At 36.9% G+C, this 21,033-nt stretch overlaps 2 protein-coding genes across 2 annotated transcripts; both read right to left on the bottom strand.

The window, feature by feature from the left end:
- Positions 1 to 435: 435 nt before the first annotated feature.
- LOC135642170 (zinc finger protein CONSTANS-LIKE 2-like) lies at positions 436 to 6,876 on the bottom strand. The gene is made up of 4 exons (XM_065158087.1): positions 3,268 to 6,876; positions 1,300 to 1,809; positions 1,043 to 1,186; positions 436 to 958 (listed from the first exon to the last, which is right to left on the bottom strand). The coding sequence occupies exons 2-4, from the start codon at positions 1,612 to 1,614 to the stop codon at positions 668 to 670; spliced, it is 750 nt and encodes a 249-aa protein (XP_065014159.1). The 5' UTR covers positions 1,615 to 1,809; positions 3,268 to 6,876; the 3' UTR covers positions 436 to 667.
- A 136-nt stretch (positions 6,877 to 7,012) lies between these two features.
- Positions 7,013 to 15,869, bottom strand: LOC135642169 (protein GAMETOPHYTE DEFECTIVE 1-like). Its single transcript, XM_065158086.1, has 6 exons — positions 15,343 to 15,869; positions 14,401 to 14,478; positions 14,201 to 14,281; positions 10,557 to 10,714; positions 9,353 to 10,455; positions 7,013 to 7,785 (listed from the first exon to the last, which is right to left on the bottom strand). Exons 1-6 carry the CDS (start codon positions 15,793 to 15,795, stop codon positions 7,661 to 7,663), a joined length of 1,998 nt encoding a protein of 665 aa, XP_065014158.1. The 5' UTR covers positions 15,796 to 15,869; the 3' UTR covers positions 7,013 to 7,660.
- Positions 15,870 to 21,033: the final 5,164 nt, after the last annotated feature.

The following is a 21,033-nucleotide window of genomic DNA, read 5'->3' on the forward strand; positions in this document are numbered from 1 at the left end:
TAGCATTTCCTAGTATGTCAGTCATGTAGTAAACAAGCAGCAAAGACATTGGCAGCTTGTAAGTGTGAGACTATGTGAGGCTTCATTGCCTGTGTGGTTTTGGCCATCCTGCACTGCCAAGGCATGTGCATATAAAATCATAAGCATTAAACCTATGTTAGTCATGTCAAAAGAAAGCAACTTGATGTGCCAAAAAATGTTTTCTCAAAGAAACATAAGAGCACTTGCTCACTCTCATCTATGAGTAAAGACCAACAAGGAATCACACACAGTGGCTCACCAGGTAGTGTTGTAGCCTTTGAACAAAGTTGATAGTCCCAAGTTAATGAAACACTAATCTAATCAGCATGTTCTCTGTTAGTCCTCTGTTTTCAGTAGCAACATTTCTTGTTCCTGTTGTGTACATAATAAGATGCAATATTCCATTGGCTTTTCCCGTATCTCGTGGGTTTAATCCTTCAATAAATCGTCTTGTGCGTCATATACCACCTTATGTGATCAGGTAAGTCTTTACCTTGTTCATGAGTCATGCATGAAATAGGCAATGCCTCTGCCCAAAGGCTCTCTCATGTAGAGGATTAAGACAGTGGCATCGACATGATACAAAAGCTGTGTGATCAATGGGAAGAAACTGAGAGGAACAGACATCAAGGGAAGCGAAGTTGCATTAGAGAGTGTTCATGGAGTAGAAGTCGGAGAAGCTGGCCAGGAATTCCTCGTCGTAGCTGTACTCGTCTTCGTCGTCCATCGCCAACGCCGCCTGCAACTGCCTCCAGCAATCGCTGCCATTGCCACCTAATTGGTTTTGCTCGTAGTTGTCGAAGCAGTTCACCGCTGCCGCGCCCGTATCCGTCCCCGTCTCCATCTCTACCGCCGCCTCCGTCTCCGTCTCACCATTCCTCGCGAAACGGCCCCGCACTCGCGGCCTGCTGTCGGCCAACGTCTTCCTGCATTCATACTGGAATGCGAAATAGGAGCCGCGTAAATCTAACTGTTAATATACAACGAACGACTGATCAAGGAGGATTGGATCGAATGATACAGTGATCTTCTTGTGGAAGTTCCTCTGATTGCGTTTGCTCCGATACCTCTCGATTCGTTCCTTCCTCTCCTCGGCACTGTATCGGCCGACTTTCCCGGCTACCCCTCCTTCCTGGCTAGAATTCTCGTGCAGGCCATTGCCCCCCTGTCATAAGAGTTCGTCAAGAGAGAGCAAAGATCCGAGTTTGAACGTGAGAAACGATTCAAAATGGGATTTTTAGATGCGAAAACTGAGAAAGGCGGAGAATTTGGTCACACCTGGAGGTTGCCGGTGCTGAGGACCCGCCTCACCGGGCCAGCGTTGAAGTCGAGGTAGTCGCAGGAGGAGGAGGACGGCGACGATGAGTACAGTGGCTGGTTGAGGGAGTCGGGAATGTAGTGATGATGGAAGGGAAGCGAGTGGGTGCCGCCGCCCCCGTGGAGATACGATTCAGAGGAGAAGGACGTACAGGGAGGAGAGGATGAAGGGAAGGCGCTATTGGCGTCAGGGAAGAGGCCTTGAGGGGAGGTGGCGGAGCAGAATTCGGGGTGATGGAGGCTGGGGTCGCCAGAGGAGGAGAAGGAAGAGAACATGGCGCTGGCTTCGCACTTGGGCTTGAGGAGGCGGAGAAAAGGAACGGGCTTCTGCTTTTATGGAGCGCCAAGGGAGGGGGAGAGATGGTGGGACCCATCGGCCACGGACAAGTGTAGTTTGACCTTGGTGGGCCCGGATAAAGAGTGAGAGATGCCTTCGCGGGTTCCCAGACAGAGGTGGATGCCCCTACAAGCCTAAGCGATACAAAGGTTTTAGAGATCAATGATACCTATCAACTGTAGTGCATGTGACATTAAATTATCTAAAGATGTCAATTGATTTGGTTCGTAAAATTCTAATTTTATTTTCTTCTTTAAACAGTTTCAATTCGATCCATCTGTACTACAGTTGCATGCACCACCTCAACTATGATATGTTCAATCCAACTAAAACTGGTCATTCATTCGTCGCCAAGAGAGTGAGAGGAAGAAGGGACTGTTCCCAGGAACGAGAGTCCCACCAAGCAAAAGTGGAGATAGCTCAAACAACACCAAAGATTGCCCCCCCATGACATTTAGTCAGCAAGCAAGTCAACTCCCTGATTTGACACACGACTGTTGTTGCCAACACAGTCGAAGACTCCTGTATGACCCACACATTTCTGACCCATCAAGAAATGATGCTTCAAATTAAGGATCAGACGAGCATATAATAATACACCACTCATCTTTCGATGTCTTATTATTTTATCCAACAATACCAACAATATAAATATTTAAAGCTTTGCGGTAAATAATGCCCTACTTCGGTCTCCTTGTATTCCTTTTATTGGAGGGAGGCAGCTACTAGTACTGTTGGAGCGGGTGGGAAAGAGGTTAATATTGTAGACAAAGCCTGAAATCCTACATCTTACATGTAGTTTGGCCTTACCACACCTACAGCACTTTGGATCCAATCATGCCTCTATCGATGCCGTTTATGCTTTAGATTAAAGAAAGGGTTGATCAATACATATGATCATGGAAGACGCAATGTTTATTCAGAGAAAAATAGCAAACATGAGGAACTGAGACAACTCGTGTGATCATTAATCATGCAACTAGCAAAGAATGGAAGTCACCAAATCAACACCATGGAATCACATAAAGAGGATAAGCAATCTAGCATAACCCAGAAGAAATAAGGTCAACTTTTAATGGATTTGTGTCATACCAACACATAGAGGTCCCCTTCCACCAAGTGACAAATCAAAGATAAAGGGAGCAGAAGCATACAGGTGATGGTGGTATCTCAGCTCAAAACATGTAGTGCAGGTTTTTTTGGTCACGATAGTGGGCCACTCACCCAGAAGCAATATCCTATAGTAGTGTAGCTCATATTGCTTCCTGACTTCATAGCACATCAAAAGGGTACTCAAACTAGCATTTGACTAGATTAAGATGGACCTACCACTTTCCCCATGAAGCGAGGAACCCCATGAAACAAAAGTGTTTAGCAGCAACTTTGGATGCTTAAAGAATCCCAGCATCTAATCATTTCAACTTAATGCACAATGGTTATTTCAGAATCTCATGTCCATATGAACAACCTTTAGAACAGCATATCAAACAATCAAAACATGTCGTTTTAGTTTGATACTATTAAACCAACATGCATATAAAATCCTTTCCCTTTCAGAAAGACTTCAAAGACAAGAGAGATTGGGAAATTACCACATCTTGAGTGGACTACTGTTGTAAGCATTTTTTGACCCTGCCTGAGTTCCACCAGGGTCCCCTGATACAGTTCAAAGGAACATCTCACAGGGCTTCTGCAGGTGTATAATTTCCCCTTTGAACATGGCTGCCTGCAAAGGTACTAGATAAGAAAGTTATAAAAGAGACACAAATGTTGTCACAGTCACCTATTGGTCAGCATGTGTACGTTCAGTCACAAAATAAGCAGAGATCTGTACAGTTTAGGTCACCAATTGGTTCATAACAGAATCAGCAGGCCCGAAACCAATCAGAGTAAGATTCTCTAAATATTCCATGAACCGTCCCAGAGCCCACATCGAGAGCCAAGCATCACATTGACATAACCCAATAGTGTCAGAACAACAACTTGAAAGTAGTCATGGCCAACCCAACATCATACAGTCCATCCTACACCCAGTTACATCATAGCTTGCAAAGATATGTTGACCCTTAGGATGCAAACGATTAGAGATCCCACTAGGAGAAATTATTCTGCAATACCCAAAGAAAAACAAATGCAGAGCCTAGATGTCGTTGATAAAGATCGCATGCTTACGAGTCATCTGTAGAACTGACGACTACATCCAGTACCAGTTCTGAAAATGACCTCAAAACATGATTGTTTAAAAATCATGATTTGAGACTGCTACTGAGTATTCCAAGATGACTGCAGACTTGTGAACTCAATTAACTGTTTATATGCAACCAATGTTGAGATTCAAGCAAACAGAAGTTACATAGTTTGTACTGTTGGGTAGTCATGAAAATCTAGAGTTTCAGAGTATGCATTCCAACTTTCTCGCACACCCATGCTTAGAGCCATTGGAAGCAACATATGAAAACAAGTGGGAAGATTAGGATATGGTGCAACCTTTGGTAGTCCAAACTTTACTCTTTGAAGGTCAACAGGCAAAACAGTTGCACCACTACAACCATAAGTGGGCATGCAATTATTGTGAGGTGATGCGCATCAAGGATGTTGTTGAACACAATGTCCAACATAATATGTCATAATTCATGCAACCACAACTGATATCCATGATAAGTGTTCAGATGCCTAGAATCTCCTCCATTTAGGAAGTTAAATGATTTTGAGTTGACATGGAATGTGAATGTTCATAAAGTGCGGTAAGTCTCAATATGAGAAGAGACATGAAAATCCAGTAGTGTTCCTGAAAATAGTTTGAAGAGATGTTTCCCTTGGTAGTGGTACAAATTATTGCTATTCAACCAAACAATGATAGGAGAAAGATTGAGGAATCCATTGACCACTGGAAGTAATGATTTGCATCCCCTCCAAGAGATAGCTCATCTTTCCAATATCTTATGCTTCTGTTCAAGCAATCATAGTGCATATCAATATCCAGAAGACTAGAACCTTTGAGAACACCAAGATGCATGGAAATAGTTAGCAAAGTTCTAGGTGTTGGCATTAAAACATGCCAAGTCTAAGCCCCAAACTTTATGACAGATTTGATTTCTTAACTAGTTAAGTACCTGTATTATATATATATATATATATATATATATATATATATATATATATATATATATATGTTAATTATATCTCTCGATAATGATATAAAGCCAATCTAATCAAGTACTTGTATGCTTAATGTTCTGTGTTGTAGTAGGTTCACACAAAAACATTTAATAAATCATATACAAGTTAAATATCTCTTCAAGCTTATCAAACTTTATTCCCTAGTGCAAGACAAGTTCAAAAATAAAAATCACATACTTAATGCTACTTATGACAAAAAACAACAAGATCGATGTAGACAATTCAAAAAAGGTATTTAAATCTTGGTTCAGTACCAATTTCAACAACTGATAGGACTAGAACTTTATTGCTATACCACGAAATACACCAACCTAAACCACCTAATATCATTGAAAAAACGCAAAAATTAAATATCACGGTATCAACCAATATAGTCCGGCACTGGTTCATGGTTAGACAGGTAAATATGAGTTGGTACTGATCCAACTACTATTTAAACCTTGATTCTAAAAATAGGCTACTCTCACATGATTATCATTCAATTGCAATTATAATCCTATTAGTCTACCGAGTAGGTACTAGTGCAACCTCAATGCTTGACCAGTTCATGATTTGGGCAGTCTCAGCCAGTCAGCCCTGATAAGCTGGTCATAGCCAAAAAAAGGCACATTATATCGACTGGAATAAAAAATCTATCATGATCCACTCTGAATATCTTTTTAGGTACTTTTAGAATAATATCATTCTAATATCCTTGGAACTATAAATCAATGCGTATCAATTGAACTAGTAATTGAAACCTTCAGTCAATTAATAGGCTACTCTTACATGATTTTCATACAACGGTCTACTAAAAACTCTTACTCTACCAGGTAGGAGCTAGTGCAACCTTGGAGCTAGACCTATTCATGGGCTAGGCAGTCTCAGACCAACGGGCTGGTCATAGCCCAAAAAGACCCATTGAAATGAGCCTTAATGCTTGAAGTCCACAATTCCAGCCTGAGCAGATACATCAAACTAGTGTTTTTCTGAGTTACATCTCTGTAGTATAGTCACCATGACATACTGTTGTATAGTACTTACTATACCAATAACAACATACTCTATTCATCAGAATATAGGACCAGAACAATGAAATTGGGAGGGGCTACAAACTTAAGAAGGATCCAATGCAGCCAGTGTCAGCAAGCCTGCCAGGACTGAGCTTGGGGATCATAAGTATTGGACTAACCAGGTGGGCCAGGTCATAAGCAGAGCCCAGACCTTCTCGGCCAGTCAGGCTGCTCCAATGCAACCTAAGCAACATGTTCCATGTCATAGCCAGCCTCTTCAATTGAAGGCTACAAATATAACTCCTAGCAGAACATGCAGGATTAGGAACCTGTTGGACTATTTTGGTAGATCAAGAACATTTCACTACAAAAGTTTGACAAACTCAAAGCAGAAGAGGTTTTTCACAGTAAAGGCGCAAAGAGGTGGCCATTCAACTATTCAATAACAACAAAACCATAAGTCTCAACTTATTGAGAAGTTGGGCATTCAACTATAGTAGACTATATCAGTTACAGAAGATTTGTATACTATAACACAGATTGAGGAGTTGAAAACCCCAAAAAACATCAATCCAGTTCATTTTGGCATTTAAAATACCACAAAAACCAAACAGGGGCCATCAACATTTTCGGGAAGCTGAAAAAAAAATGCAAGTCCCCAAACCATGTTAGCCCTTGAGGTGCGCAATCCTTATCCCCTCTTCCTCTGTATCTATCTATATATCTATCTATCTATCTATTTCCCTCTACTAGTACAGCAACGTAACCTCACTTTTCTTCCACCAGTGGCTGATCCTAGCTCCACCACACACACATGGCTCATTTATTAGTCGAACTGTCACCACCTTTTTTTAAATAATTCCTTCACTAGCATAGGATTGTCACTCAAGTTCGAACCACTTTAGACCACTACTGCAATAGTTAAGCATGTTCTCTCTCTTCTTAAATACTTTTTTTTTTTTAGAACTTCTGTCTTTGATCCAAGCGCAACAATAATCGCTGTAGATTTTGATGATTTTTCTTGATATTATTACTTATCTTTCTGAGGAAAATTAGTTGTCTAAGAACCAATCTTCCCTTTCTGCATTGACATGGAGACAGTTGGTAACCCCCTAAGGGCAAACATGCATATAACATAGAATTGAACCATCCAATGCAAAAGTGATGACAAGAACCAAGCCAAACCAAATATGCTCTGTTGGTTTCTTTGTTAATTTCAAATCTGTTTAGGAAAATTGAACATATCAGTTGTGCTTTCAGTTTAACTGTATACACAACCCAACCAAACTGTGCACCATTGAAATTATTTAGCTTCTTCTAGAAAAGATACAGTACCTACAAATGTTGGAACAAAGTAAAATTTTTAAATTAAAGAACTACATTCAAAGATCTGAGAGTTGTTCCTCGAATTTCAGCTGTAATCTGCAACAAGCAGATTGCTTGTCAAGTTCAAATGATAATAAAAAAATCACTGGCTAACCTATACAGCAGATTTAGAAGCCTGTATAATTTACATAAATGATGACAACATAATATAAAAAGCAAAGAAGTGTTTCACATACTGCATATTGTTCATCAAAAAATTCAGCTTTGTATTGAAGAGGTATCATCAACTGCCCAAGCTATTAGATGAAAAAAAACTCAGACGAATGTAGCAGAGATATATGAGCCAATGACAAACTTCTGACATGAGCAAGAAGATAGAAACAAAACCAAAGGATAGAAAGAAGAGAAGCAAAACAAAGAAAGCTGAGATATATATAAATATATATCAAGAAATATGCCTGTTAAAAAGGATAATAACTCATCTTTCCTATAAATGCTTCCTCTTTCTTTTTGGTTTGCACAGTTTCTTCTGGAAAAGCAAAGGCTTAAACAGACTCTTAAAAGGCAAAGGATAAGCTGGATAAGATAACCTTTCCCTATGGTTTCCTCTTCCTGCAAGCAACCAAGAATAACTCATATAACAAAATTTTCAAAAAGCTTCTGACAATGAAAACTACAAGAGACTATTTGCAAAAGCAACTAATACCATCTGACTCCATGTATGTAACCAACAAACATGTAGGTCAAATATGCTGTGAAATTTGCATTCATGATCTAAAACATGGTTGAATTTTATCACAATTACTGTAGGACACAAGAACCAGTAATCCCCAAACACAAAAAGCAAAATCCAAATATCTCAATAAAACCCAAAATTAATTCTAGAACTAGTTGACTAGAAACAGAAAATTATCCTACTATCCTAGAACCCTAATTTACAACAAATAATTCAATAAAAATCATATCAATGAAAGAAAATTAAATCTTCAAACAAATAATCATATGGTTAGGTTAGGCTTTAAGACTATCTAAATTGTTTCGCAAATTTCGTGTACTGGTATTGTCAGTCAGAGCAGTGTCCGTATGTGTATGTATTGAGGCTCCGAAAAAGAACCTAAAAAGGCTTAAAAAACAAAAAATAGAAACAGCTTGGTACATAGCTTATACTGCCAATTATCAGGGAGTAATGGCCCTGTAACAGGCATACTAGGTGGTACACTTGGGTACAAGTCTGGTGCTAGGCACTTGTGCCATACTCTACTGGGCCATACTGCAAACTATTCAAAATAAGTTTGATGATTTTCAGATCCAAGATTTTCTAGTGAGTAGTGGGACAGCAGATTTTCAAACCTTATGTAGAAAGGACAGACAGCAGATGTCACCCTTAAACCTACAAGGATCAAACAACAAATAATCTGGACACACAGCAAGTCAGACACCATCAAGAAATCGCAACAAAAGTTAATGGGTTTTTAGGGATCACCGGACCAAAATATACAAAATAGAATACAGAAAAAAAGGAAAGTACAACAGTGAAGGAGAAAACCTGAGAAAGTGTTTCTGCCTCCCTTGTCTCATAGCATTTAAGCACACACACACACACACAAATATATATATAGGGCACAAGGCTTATCTCTATCCACCAAATATAAGTGCATAAATACTATGCTATGTCACAGTAAACAGGACTACCGACATGGATGGGTTAATCAGGCTTATTGCACTTGGCACGCTTGATATTGAAGCATGATTATCTTACATGCCAGCGCATGTATGTAAACCAACAAATGACCATGCATTACATCCTAGCAAACATCATAAACAAGAACCCTAGCAATGCAGACATTCATGGATCCAACAAGCATCATACAACTCCAATGTTCAAAAGACATGTGCATGCTATAGCATACTTCAGTACTTAATAGAAATGGTTTAACCGTCACCAAGGCTTGGCTTGACCATAGGCATGTCAATGGGCAAGATTGGCAAGGCAAAGGAAAATAAAGTTGTGCTGCTTAATAGGAAAAAAAGGAAATAATTGAGAATTAGAAGATGAAACATTTAATTTTACATATGTAAGCTATTGATTCATCCTTTTTTTCTGTACAAACTCAACCAAGCTACAATGATAGTTTAGGTAGCCATATAAATGACAGGGAAATCATATTGATCGCAGTACCTGATTTAGTTTCTGACTTCTGGATCTCATCTTTGACCACAGTTGTGTTTTTCTCTACTAGAGCATCAATTTTAAAAAAAGGAACTCCTTCCTTCTGCTCTTTGGTCTCCTTTAAAGCACCTTTTGATAGAATATCCTCTCCTGATGATATTAAGCTTGCTCCTATGTTACTTGATACAGGTTGTATAAGACACTTCTGCAGAGTCATGCAATGATCACCGTGACGTTTCTGCTCTTGCTCAACTATTTTTGGTATATCCTTTTTCACCACTACATCAGCAAAAAAATGCCCTTCATCATCCACTGACATCTGATCACCTGCAACATCAGGAATGCACTCCACAAACTCTGCAGCATCATTTGAAGTCTCAATGGCATGGTTATAAAACTGATCTGAACTTTTCTGAACCTCCACAAGCATATTAGATGGTTTCTTTTCCGTGACAGCAGAGGATGTTTGATCAGCATTTGATAGTAGAAGATCATCATTATAAGTGTAGTTGCTAGCCTTTGATACTGCAGTGGCTGAAGGCAACGTACCAGTATGAGAAACCATACATTCATCTGAAATTTTTAGGCGTTCACTGAGCTCAAAAGATTGGCAAGATTCCTTAGAATCAGCAAGTACTGTTGCCATATCATCTGGGGAAACTAGAACATCTTCACAGGCAGGCTTCTGTTGACTTAGAGTTGTCGGAGTCATAGATATCTTGTTTAACAATGAACTTTCATCAATAGCAACTTGATCTGTTGCATCATCAGCAACAGCAGCAGGAATTTCATTGGGAGCAGTAGGTGACCCAAATGTCTTGATTGATGACGTCAATGCAGCATTTTCACCAAATAAAAATGGTGATTCACTGAATATAGATGTGAAATCAATTGAATTTGAGCTAAAAGGCGGTTTGCTAGTAGAAGAGAACATTTTTGGGATATTATCCAATGATGGCAAATCACCGTTCCCACTAGATAGAGGATCCCATTCATTCCAGTCATCAAACCAAAATCTTTTTGAGTTGGATTGTTCATCCGGTAAGATTCTTTCGATTCTAATAGTTTCCTTGTAAAAATGCTTCTTCCTTAGAGCATTAGCTACCAGTGACCTGTTAATGAAACAAACAACATAAAACAACAAACATATGCAATATATATTACATAAGATGCATAAGAAGTTTCAGCCATTTAAAAGAGAGGATTAATCAACCTGCAATTTCCCGAAATAGCAGCTTTAGCTCGCTCCAAAGACAGACCAAGCAAAAATACTGCCAGGTTGGCAACGTCATATGGCCCTCTAACATCATTAACAGTAGAAGCAGCACTTGAAAAGATGAGATTCTTTCCTCTGGTCCAGTCAGCTAGTAGCTATAAATCCAAAAGTGAACATGTTATGCATGAAATCTATGTTTTAGAATACAACCAGCTAAAAGACTAGATGAGCCACTGTGAGAGAAGCTTAATCTAGCAAACATGCCAATTATGAAACAGATTTAGTCTTGATGTCTGGAGAGATTACAACAGACAACATCTCCAAAGCATAAAGCTTAACCATATGTCACCACAATCTTTCAAGACCAGTAACCATATGACATCGGACTCAAAAGTTATTCTTCCTTCCAAAATTCATTTGACCCCCTCTGCTATCCCAGTTGTCCTTCCGTTTCTTTAAACCTTTTCTCATTCTTGCGAGCAGACATAAAGTTGTATTTGTGCATTACTAATTTATCAACTCTGTTAAAATTCGTCAGAACACCCACTTTCTAGGTACTTCCTCACTCTAAATTCCTTCTTTAAAAATAGTTCCAGACATGCACTGTAGTGGCTTTAGATAACTAAGTTTTATACTGGAAATGTTATAATGATATGGACACATGATTCTGATCTAAAATCCTAGTTGTTTGTCCAACTTAATATCAAAGAAAGATAATTAAAATAATTTACATACTTAAAATTCAATATTCCGAGAGAATGACAAGCAGCAGAAGTTCATAAGAGGCCCAAATAACAAAAAGATCCACTTCTAGTAGCATGATATCAGATGATATGTAAGATTTATAATCAAAAAGGCTAATGAGCATTTTACCCATTCATATGTGTTGGATACATGGATTCGTGTAACCTTTCATGAGGGTGGATGTGAGTGATAAGGTATTCCTGGATACTTACTATTGCTAGTAATAGAAAATAATAACAGCATGTGACATTTAGCAAGCAATACTTAATTCTTTTACAAGAGACTACAACAAATTCTCTGACCATCAGCATTAGTAGGATAAGCATGCTATCACTGGTTATACGTCTTAAGATTTCATAGGATAAACAATATATCTGTCATTGCGTCTTAAGAAAAAAAATATTTAGGAGCAAAGCCAAATAAAGCAGCAGATAAAGGTACTTCATTCCTATTTCAGAGCACTTTTTCATGAAAGACAGTGGAACATATACTTAAATAATATCATAAAAACTGAAGGTTATGGCTTCAAATTGTATACTAGAAGACCTTGCATCTAAGACCTAAAAATAGAAGTATATTCTAGACTATTTGTCCTTCCTAATTACATCATCAGGATTAGTATTTGTTCTAAAGTACACTTAATCACATTGCAGGTAAAAGCTAACCTCAAGAACGATCTTTCTCATGGGCCCAAGTATGACATAACTAAAATTTTGCACATACAATACATGTGATTGATGAGAAGGGACCACTGACTCCACACAAAATCTACGAAGCACAAACACTTCAAAACATTTGTTTTGTTCGTGTTGGACACCAGCATATGTTGGATACCTCTTAAAAATGTTGGGAATTTCAGAACATAATAATGCACATTTATCTCACACAATTATGTTAATAGGCTACATGTACATAGGTCTACATAATCTACAGGAGACTTCAAGACATGTCAGATATGTGTGGGTGTGTGTGTGTGTGATTTGAACTTTTAACTTAGTGTTTTCTAGTTTGCACATGCCATTAAAGTATCTTGTGAATGCTTGCTACTCATCTATGCTCGTGATGCGTGTGTGTGTGTGTGTGTGTGTGTGATTTGAACTTTTAACTTAGTGTTTTCTAGTTTGCACATGCCATTAAAGTATCTTGTGAATGCTTGCTACTCATCTATGCTTGTGATGCTTCTTACATACTTCATAGATGATGATTATTGACTTGACCAAACTATACAATGAATAAAGTTATCATAATGAATGAGGGATCAAGCCATATCAATCTCAGAGTCCATGCCATGCCGTAAAATAGTCTGGTCAATAATTAAAGATGCCCAAAGATGCTAGTATAGGAGTCAAAGACAGTCTAATCAAACACATGATTATATGAAATCTAAAAGAAGACCATCTTGACTCTTGAGTTTGAAAAATTAAGAACAAACACAATGTTTTCTAGTTTATATATTCAAGTGTTGTTAACACAAAAGACCATATAAATATTCTCTCCAATAAAACTCTCATGTTGAGTTACAGATGTCTAGATGCTCAATTCTAGCTTCAACATATTGCATCACAATCTATAATTTATTTAAAAAAGTTATATTTATATGACACCAATATATTGGGAGTTCACACCTATCAATAGGCCTCAAATGACAAATCTTAAGCCAACACAACAAAATGGTACTTTAGCCTGATTGGAGACAGTCAACAGTCTCATGGCCTCATGGCTAACAGTTGCAAGCAAAGGGACGCCACTCCCAACAGATAGTAATCCAATCGCAATGATGGGTTTTCAATATAATATTTTGCAGATCAATCCCAAATCTCAGAGGTTGATGTTCCATAGAGCAATTGATAGCATCCATGTGATGGGTGGTAGAGATTCTAGAGAAAATCTTATTTTCACTACTAGATCTGCAAATAATCACCTTCTTCTTCTCTCCACACGTCTTTTTGGTTTCCTTAGAACCATAGAGGACTCTTGTTCGGCACACAACGTAAGTGCCTCCTGATGAAGGAAGCATGATGATTGTGCAGAGATATTGGTGAAGGAAGAGAAGTGTTGCAACAAATGAAACAATACAGAGGAAGAAGAAACTGTGTCTAGGAGAAACAGACGAGAAAATTTACTTAATTTTAATACAAATCATATAGTAGTTCCTTTTCTAAAGGCCGGTACAGCTCAAACATGCATTGATTAATTTCTTATAAAGGACCCAAAGAGCAAATGAAACAGCCACGGAGTTATTGTTCAAATCACTATAGTACTTATTGTTTAAGCTACAGTAGCATAAACAGAAACATTATGTGAAAAGCAACCAAGGTTTCTTTCTTACCTTTGCCTCCCTAGTAATCCAAAATTCAACAAATCTGGACCTTTTCTCAACCTTAAACTAAAGAAAGAAACATCTTAATCAAACACCATCACTTAGACTCTTTACCTAAAAACATAAAAAGAAGAATATCCCAACTAATTCTCTATAGATACAAATAAATATTTGTAAAATTAAATGACACAATTACTCTTCAACCAGATAAAAATAGAAGAAACCTAAATTTAGTGCTCTGCTCTCAACAAAAACAAAATCCAGATTCTAATTAGACATATACTCAAACCTTGGTTAGACCACAAATATATATGGGTAAAAACAAAAGAGAGAAAATAAGTCACATATTCAGTCTATCCATAAGAGAACAAGTTAAAGCTTGAGAACTGAATTACAGAACCAAGAGTAAGAGAACAAAGAACATATTGCACGACACTTGGTTTAAAGGAAATAGGTATCCTTCAAATTCACAATAGAATACACTAAACATAAACCCACCAACAGATGCCTGTAAAGTAAACAAATAGCACAGCTCAAGTTAGTTTCTCAAATAAGCAGAGAAAAATTACTAATTCACCTTGGCATCTGATAGGATTTGCCTCCTAACATGAACATCAGCTATAAGGTGAGAATAGGTAATTTCAAAATATAATCCACGCTGCAAAAAAAAATTTCAAAATGAGATATAAGCAAAAAAAATATGCAGATATGACCAGACAATCAGGAATTATAACGAGATAAAAGAACCGATGCATGCAGCATACTCACTTACAGCACCTGAATAGCAAGCTTAATGAACGGAAGCTTCAGACGGAAGGGAAGTTTTTGAGAAAAATCCATTGCAATTATATCAACCTGATTAACATTTTCATAACAAGTAAATTCATTTGAACCTCAGATCTCAACCAAAACTATGAAATAATTCTATGAAAAATATATAGGTTGAAAGATAAAAAGACCATCATCAACAAAATTTGCAACACAGGATTACAAAAGTCAGAAGCACCAGAAGAATAGGCACTAAGTTACATGGAACAAGAATATGTACCAATTTATAAACTTTTAGAAAACGATTCTTATTAGGAGTTTGTATATATTCTTTTAGTTGTAGGACTGAATCAAATAAATGACAGTCTAATAAATGTATATGATGCTTCTGCAATTGTGCTTCATGATTGCCACTCAATGTACTCAATAGATGAAAGCAATGAATTATCTTTTGGCTTGGAAGCCTCTTATGAGGTAAAAGAAACCAGAAAACTATCCTCTGGTAATAACCAATAATGGCATTCAAGGAAGTAATTTTAGAAGGTTAATTGATTGTTTGAAATGTGAAGCAAAGAACTTTATCACGAAGAATTATGTTGCTTCATCACCTCGGAAAAAGAGGACTAACACTACACAACATATGGCTATTCTCAGATTTGCTTTCATTCTTAGCACCCCAACGGCACTGCCCTTCGTATATGAGCATTTATGTGCCCGTGTCTTCCAAGCAATGAGATTAATCATACTGATTCATCATCTAAGTAATTCGTTCTTGAATTCGGCAACCATCGTCCTCTTTGGCATCTGGCAAACATCACGATTTTCTAAAGAAATCCAAATTAATCTGATTCTAAGGTGCAATTTACGGCTGAACCCAAATCGCTTCTAGAAAATACAAAATTAGTGCATAAGGTTATGAACGCCAAAGACAAAACTGGAATTCAATTGCACCTCGGAGGACTCGCAGGCCTTGTCGAAGGCGTCCTGGTTCAGAGGGCGCAGGGCAACTAGGTCGTAGGTCCTTAGTAGGGCGTTGCCATTGAGGGCAACGGCGGAGGCGGCGCAGTGGGCGGAGATGGTCAAGCGGGTGTACTGGCGAAAGGGGGAGGCGAGGGGAGCGCCGAGGAGGTCGCGGTGGAAGGCGGCGGAGGCTGCGAGGGCGGGGGCGGCCTTGAGGAGGGAGGAAAGGGGGAAAGGGGCGATCTTGCAGCGATCAGCGTCGGACAGGACGCCGCGGAAGGGGCGGTCGTAGGCGACGCCGGCGTAGCCGAGCTCCATGGCCCTCACCACCGCCCTCAGCCGCGCGTCCTTCCGCGCCTTGTTCTCCGACGAGGCGCCACCTCCGCCGCCCCCGCCGCTGTCCCGCTCGAGGAAGGGGATGCTAAAATCGAAGAAAAGGGTCATGTCCAAGACGGGCCGCGGGCGAGCGCAAAACAAGTCGGCGAACAGAGGGTTTCAATGTCACGTCTCAAAAGGGCAGTCGTTTGAAATATGTTTATAGCACGAATTGATTGCCCACTCCGATTCCCAGCGGGATCAAAACGTTTCATGATCCGACTTAGGTCACGACTTTGTTCCCCACCAGGATAAGCCGATAAGGAGGCGCCCATCCTCTTTCCCACCCTCGTTCGTAACATAAGTCGCTGAGTGTTTGTTGAGGAAGCGGACAGACTTCTATCCCGAACTCCCATCTAACCTACATAAATAAATATATATATATATATATCTTTATATATGATATAATGGTCTTCCAAATCTACAAAAACATATTTTATTTTTATTTGAGTAATTTTCCATAAATAAATCTATTTTTTAAAACATTTTTCTAGGGAGGTACCCCTTTCATATTTTTGAAATGGCGCCATCATTTATTGTAATTTTTGAAATATACTTGTAATTAGATAATTGAAGCAATACCTATTGATTTTAATTCCTTAATAATAATACTTGTAAATAGAGTTGTAGTTTTTTTTTTTGAGATCTCAAAATCTCTCTATTTGGTTGTTTTTAATCCTAAATAAATAAATATACCTATTTGAAATCTTATGTTTATGTATGCGGTGGTTTTTGTTAGGTTTTAAGTCTATTTGTCTATTTTTAAATAGACATTTATTATTTTTTGGATGTAGAAAAAATAATATAAGCCTATTTATAATTATCCTTATTTGATTATTTTTGTTTGGCAATAATATGTTTTTTAAAAAAATATTTTTATATATGAGTTGGTTTTTGTTTGATTTTAAGTTCATTTGCTTCTGTGTTTTTGTAAGATTGTTTTGTTTTGGTGTAGATGTAAAAATCATTGTAAGTGTACATAAAAATATTATAACTAACATAAAATTCTTCCCATTTAGTTGTTTTTTTCCTAAACCGATAATAAGACATATTTTTATTTTTTATTTTTTGAGATGAGCTAATTTCTATTATGTTTTGAATAAATTTACCTTAGTTATTATGTTTTGATGGAGGCATCAAAAATGCTATAAGCATGTTCAAAAATACTATAAATGAATCGAGGATTGAATACTAAGCATATCAAAGATTAAATTATACAAATCTTATACATTATGATTGAATTCATTAATCCTATGGACCGAGTTTTATCATGTGTTGCTTCAATTATCTTGTCATGAAACATTTCTAACATTATAAAAAATAGCGAATGTTATTTGAGAAATATCTAAAACAATATCCTCAAGTGAAAACTAAAAAAAATCTCGACAATTCATCCCCCTTTTTTTTCTTGTGCACATTTTAATCATAGAGATGAATTTTGTAAGGTACAACTCGATTTTGAGCTAAACTATGTCTATAAATATATTTTTTACGAGTGACAACGAGTAAATAAATCTTATTACTGCTGATAGTTTTGATATTGTTTTTATATTTTCCAACATGCCCACGAGAAATATTAGATCCTTCACATGGTCTCATCGATTCTAAGTGTCATGCAAGATTGAGTTCATCTACGTGGAAATGCATATGTAGACATCAGTCACAATGTTATAATTAAGAGACGAGTCCTATCAAAGATGATATAAGTGAAGTATTTCGATTAAATCCTTATAATGAAATTATAATATAGTTGTTGGTGAACTGATGCACCGTGGCCGATGAGTTAGTACGACTTAGTCTATGAGTCGATGTCGAGAGTCTACGATCGGTTGAATAGGGCACCGGGGTTGATCACACCTGCGAGTTGGGATGCTGAGTCCGTCTGAGGGAGGGCGCCTCTCGATCGGGATGATCGCGCTTCCAAGTCGACCGTGCTCTTGCACAGAAGGCCCTCGTCGGGTGGTTCCTGACTTTGACTTCTCGACGATTAAGTTAGTGCTTGATTCTTTCTTTTTTTTTCGCCACCCCCGGCCAAATGCCAGTCATGAGCTCTTTATACTACTGTGCGAGGATTGATTGTTAGAATTTTAAGAGTCACACATGTATAATTAAATGTGTTAATTCATTATTTTGGATCTATAAAGTATGTTTTTGAATCAAGATGAAGGTTTTGATTCTATAAAATAATTGTTTTATCCATATTTGATATGTTAAAAGAACCCCAACAAGTGGTATCAGAGCCATCCTACGATGATTGATGAACATTTAAGTTTTTTTCTCATGAATTTTAATGATGTTTTCATCAATATTTTAAAGTAATTTGGTTCTATCATCGTTGGGAAAGATGATAGTTTTATGTAATCATGCTATTTTGAAGTGATTTGGTTCTATTATCGTTGGAAAAGATTATGGTTTTATGTAATCATGCTACAGTATGCTTCACATTCAATTCAGTGCCTTTTTCTGATATCAGTTTAATTTTGGATTATCTTTTCCACTTCGTGTCTTTTCCTATTCATCAATATGTAAAAATTCATTTTTGCACTACAAGGCATAAATTTCTCAAATTCTTTTTGGATTTTATCTAATTAATATGAATTTAATTAATTAGATATTGTTGCAATATTATGTTGGTTTAATAATATTGTTGCAATATTATGTTGGATTAAATATAATATTGGTTCTATAAAGTTGTTTGTTGACATAAATTGAATGATTTACATGCTTTAAATATTTTAGTCAAATCAAACCAATTTGACTAATATGGTACAAATTCAATTAGTGATTGTTTAATATTAGATTGAGTAATTTAATATATGAAGTCGTCAAAGTGACCTCTCATATATAACATTTCTCGTGAAAATATTAAATGTAGTATGTATTTACATCCATGCGGTAATTATCCGGCCCAAAGGAAGGTTAATGACTGGCAGGATTTTATACATACTTGTAATGGTAATACGTGATAATTATAAAGTTATACATGTAAATGATAAATCAATCCAAAGATCGGTTTTTCATTTGACATGCCTTATTATCAGTATTTGATCATTACAATAAGACTACCACTAGCAATTAATATTAAAGTCCAAAGACAAGATATTAATATTGCACTTGGTATCTTGAGATAGGTTATATCATTATTTGAATTTACTTAAGTTTATGGTAATAAATATGAGCATAATTTCTGTTATCTGTTGTTATCTTATTTAGATTCTCTTATAAAAATATCTGCTAACCTCAATCCAGTATTGGTTTTAAACGAAACCAACTTTAAGGGCAAGAAAAAAAAAAACACAAATGTGGAAAGAATGAGGCTGATAAGGGTCCAGTACAGAAGAAACAAAATAAAGATGATACTTGTTTCTTCTGTAAGAAATCTGGGCATTTAAAGAAGGACTGTGCTAAATATCATGCTTGGCATGCTAAAAGGGGAACATTCCTTACTTTGGTTTGTTCAGAAGTCAATTTAACTTCAGTACCTAGAAACACTTGGTGGTTAGACTCCGGTGCAACAACTAAAATCAGTGTATCAATGCAAGGTTGCCTAAGCTACTGAAGGCCCAATAATGCTGAGAGATGTATTTATGTGAGAGACAAAAAATTGATAGATGTGGAAGCTATAGGCACATTTAGATTGTTATTGTGTACCGGACATTATTTGAATTTAAAAGATACTTTTATTGTACCATCATTTAGATGGAACTTAATTTTTGTTTCTTATTTGGACAAATCTGGTTATTCTTGTTCATTTGGAAACAATCAGTTTACTTTGTCTTTAAATTCAAATATGATTGGAACTGGTTCACTTATGACTTATGACAATCTATATTTACTTGATACTATAGCTTCCTATCATGAATCCATGAATGCGGAATTGCGAGGTACCAAACATGGTTGTGAAAGAAAGGGTACAAAGTAAATAAATTTCTATAGAACACTTAGGAACAAACTTTATGTTCACATATCCTCTCACAAAAGATGTACCACTCAAGTTTTTTTTTTTATGAGCATACTGCTCATATGGGTATATCAGAATTTGAGAAAACTTCAGTTTAGTAGGAGCATGTCATATGTTTGTTGTATGTTCTATACCAGATTATGTATTTGTACAGACAATTTCTGATCAGAAATAAAGCTTCAATTTAAAGATAAAGCTGGACCAGTTGAAAATTGACATGTACAGATCACATTCATGTAATTTTTATGCTACACATTTCATAATTGATCTATGTCATTTGGTTATGTTAATATTAGTGATCATTAATGAGTTTAGCCATGATTGATATAGCAAAAATCGCTTTGGTCCTATATTAATATGGTCAATGGACGAGATTGTTTTGTATGTCCTGTTTAATAATGGCAATAGTTTTTGAGCTCATAAAGAATATCACATTTATAAGGATACATATGTGACTTAGTGGGAGATTGTTAGAATTTTAAGAGTCACACATGTATAATTAAATGTGTTAAGTCATTATTTTGATTAGCCAAAATTAAAGTGATCTAATTAAAGTAAAGTTATTTGGCTAAGGGACATAATTGTTATGAAAATTAATTGTGTGGATACCACCAGTCATATTCCTAACTTAATGACGAGATAAGTTAGGAATATGAAACTCTTAAGACATAATTGTAGATTCATCAATTATGAATACAATCATAATTGTAGATTCATCGGTTATGACTATAAATAAAGTTATGGTCCCCGATTGTAGTATCGAATGAAGTTTCTCTTCACCCGTCAAAGAGAAATCTAAAGTTCAAAAGATACTCTGCAATTGGAAGACCAAATCACTGATCAATTCAGAAAATACTCTAATGGATTCATCAAGTACGCTTCCGTGTTAATATGTTTATTAATTGTTATAGGATTTCATACATATTATAGTGGATTTAAATAAGTTTTATGTAAATATTCTTAATTTATTATTTTGGATCTATAAAGTATGTTTTTGAATCAAGACGAAGGTTTTGATTCTATAAAACAATTGTTTGATCTATATTTGATATGTTAAAAGAACCCCAACATCGATCGTATGCGGGTTTGGCGTGACGATCGATTCCCAAAAGGTGAGGTGATACATGTGTGCGACCGCCGTCCCGGAATGCATGGAACGATGCCATACGACGCTGCATCTTGGGACGGGATGGACCGAAGAGCATCTTGGTACGAATCCTGACTTATCAAGTGAAAGTACTCGTGCTGACTTGGCGAGGGCGTGATACGGTGCCGGTTGCGACGTGGTTGGGACCGAAATATTCCTTATCAATAGTAAAAAGAGGATACAATAAATTTTTTTTATA

The sequence above is a fragment of the Musa acuminata genome, chromosome BXJ3-7 (assembly GCF_036884655.1).
Source record: "Musa acuminata AAA Group cultivar baxijiao chromosome BXJ3-7, Cavendish_Baxijiao_AAA, whole genome shotgun sequence".
Lineage (NCBI taxonomy): Eukaryota > Viridiplantae > Streptophyta > Magnoliopsida > Zingiberales > Musaceae > Musa > Musa acuminata.

Coding starts and splice junctions, on each gene's coding strand:
- LOC135642170 (XM_065158087.1), bottom strand. CDS start 1,614: ATGTTCTCTTCCTTCTCCTCCTCTGGCGACCCCAGCCTCCATCACCCC. Junction 1,187..1,299: donor TCAGCACCGGCAACCTCCAG/GTGTGACCAAAT, acceptor CTCTTATGACAG/GGGGGCAATGGCCTGCACGA. Junction 959..1,042: donor ACTTCCACAAGAAGATCACT/GTATCATTCGAT, acceptor TTCGCATTCCAG/TATGAATGCAGGAAGACGTT.
- LOC135642169 (XM_065158086.1), bottom strand. CDS start 15,795: ATGACCCTTTTCTTCGATTTTAGCATCCCCTTCCTCGAGCGGGACAGC. Junction 14,479..15,342: donor AGGCCTGCGAGTCCTCCGAG/GTGCAATTGAAT, acceptor AATGTTAATCAG/GTTGATATAATTGCAATGGA. Junction 10,456..10,556: donor GCTATTTCGGGAAATTGCAG/GTTGATTAATCC, acceptor TTTCATTAACAG/GTCACTGGTAGCTAATGCTC.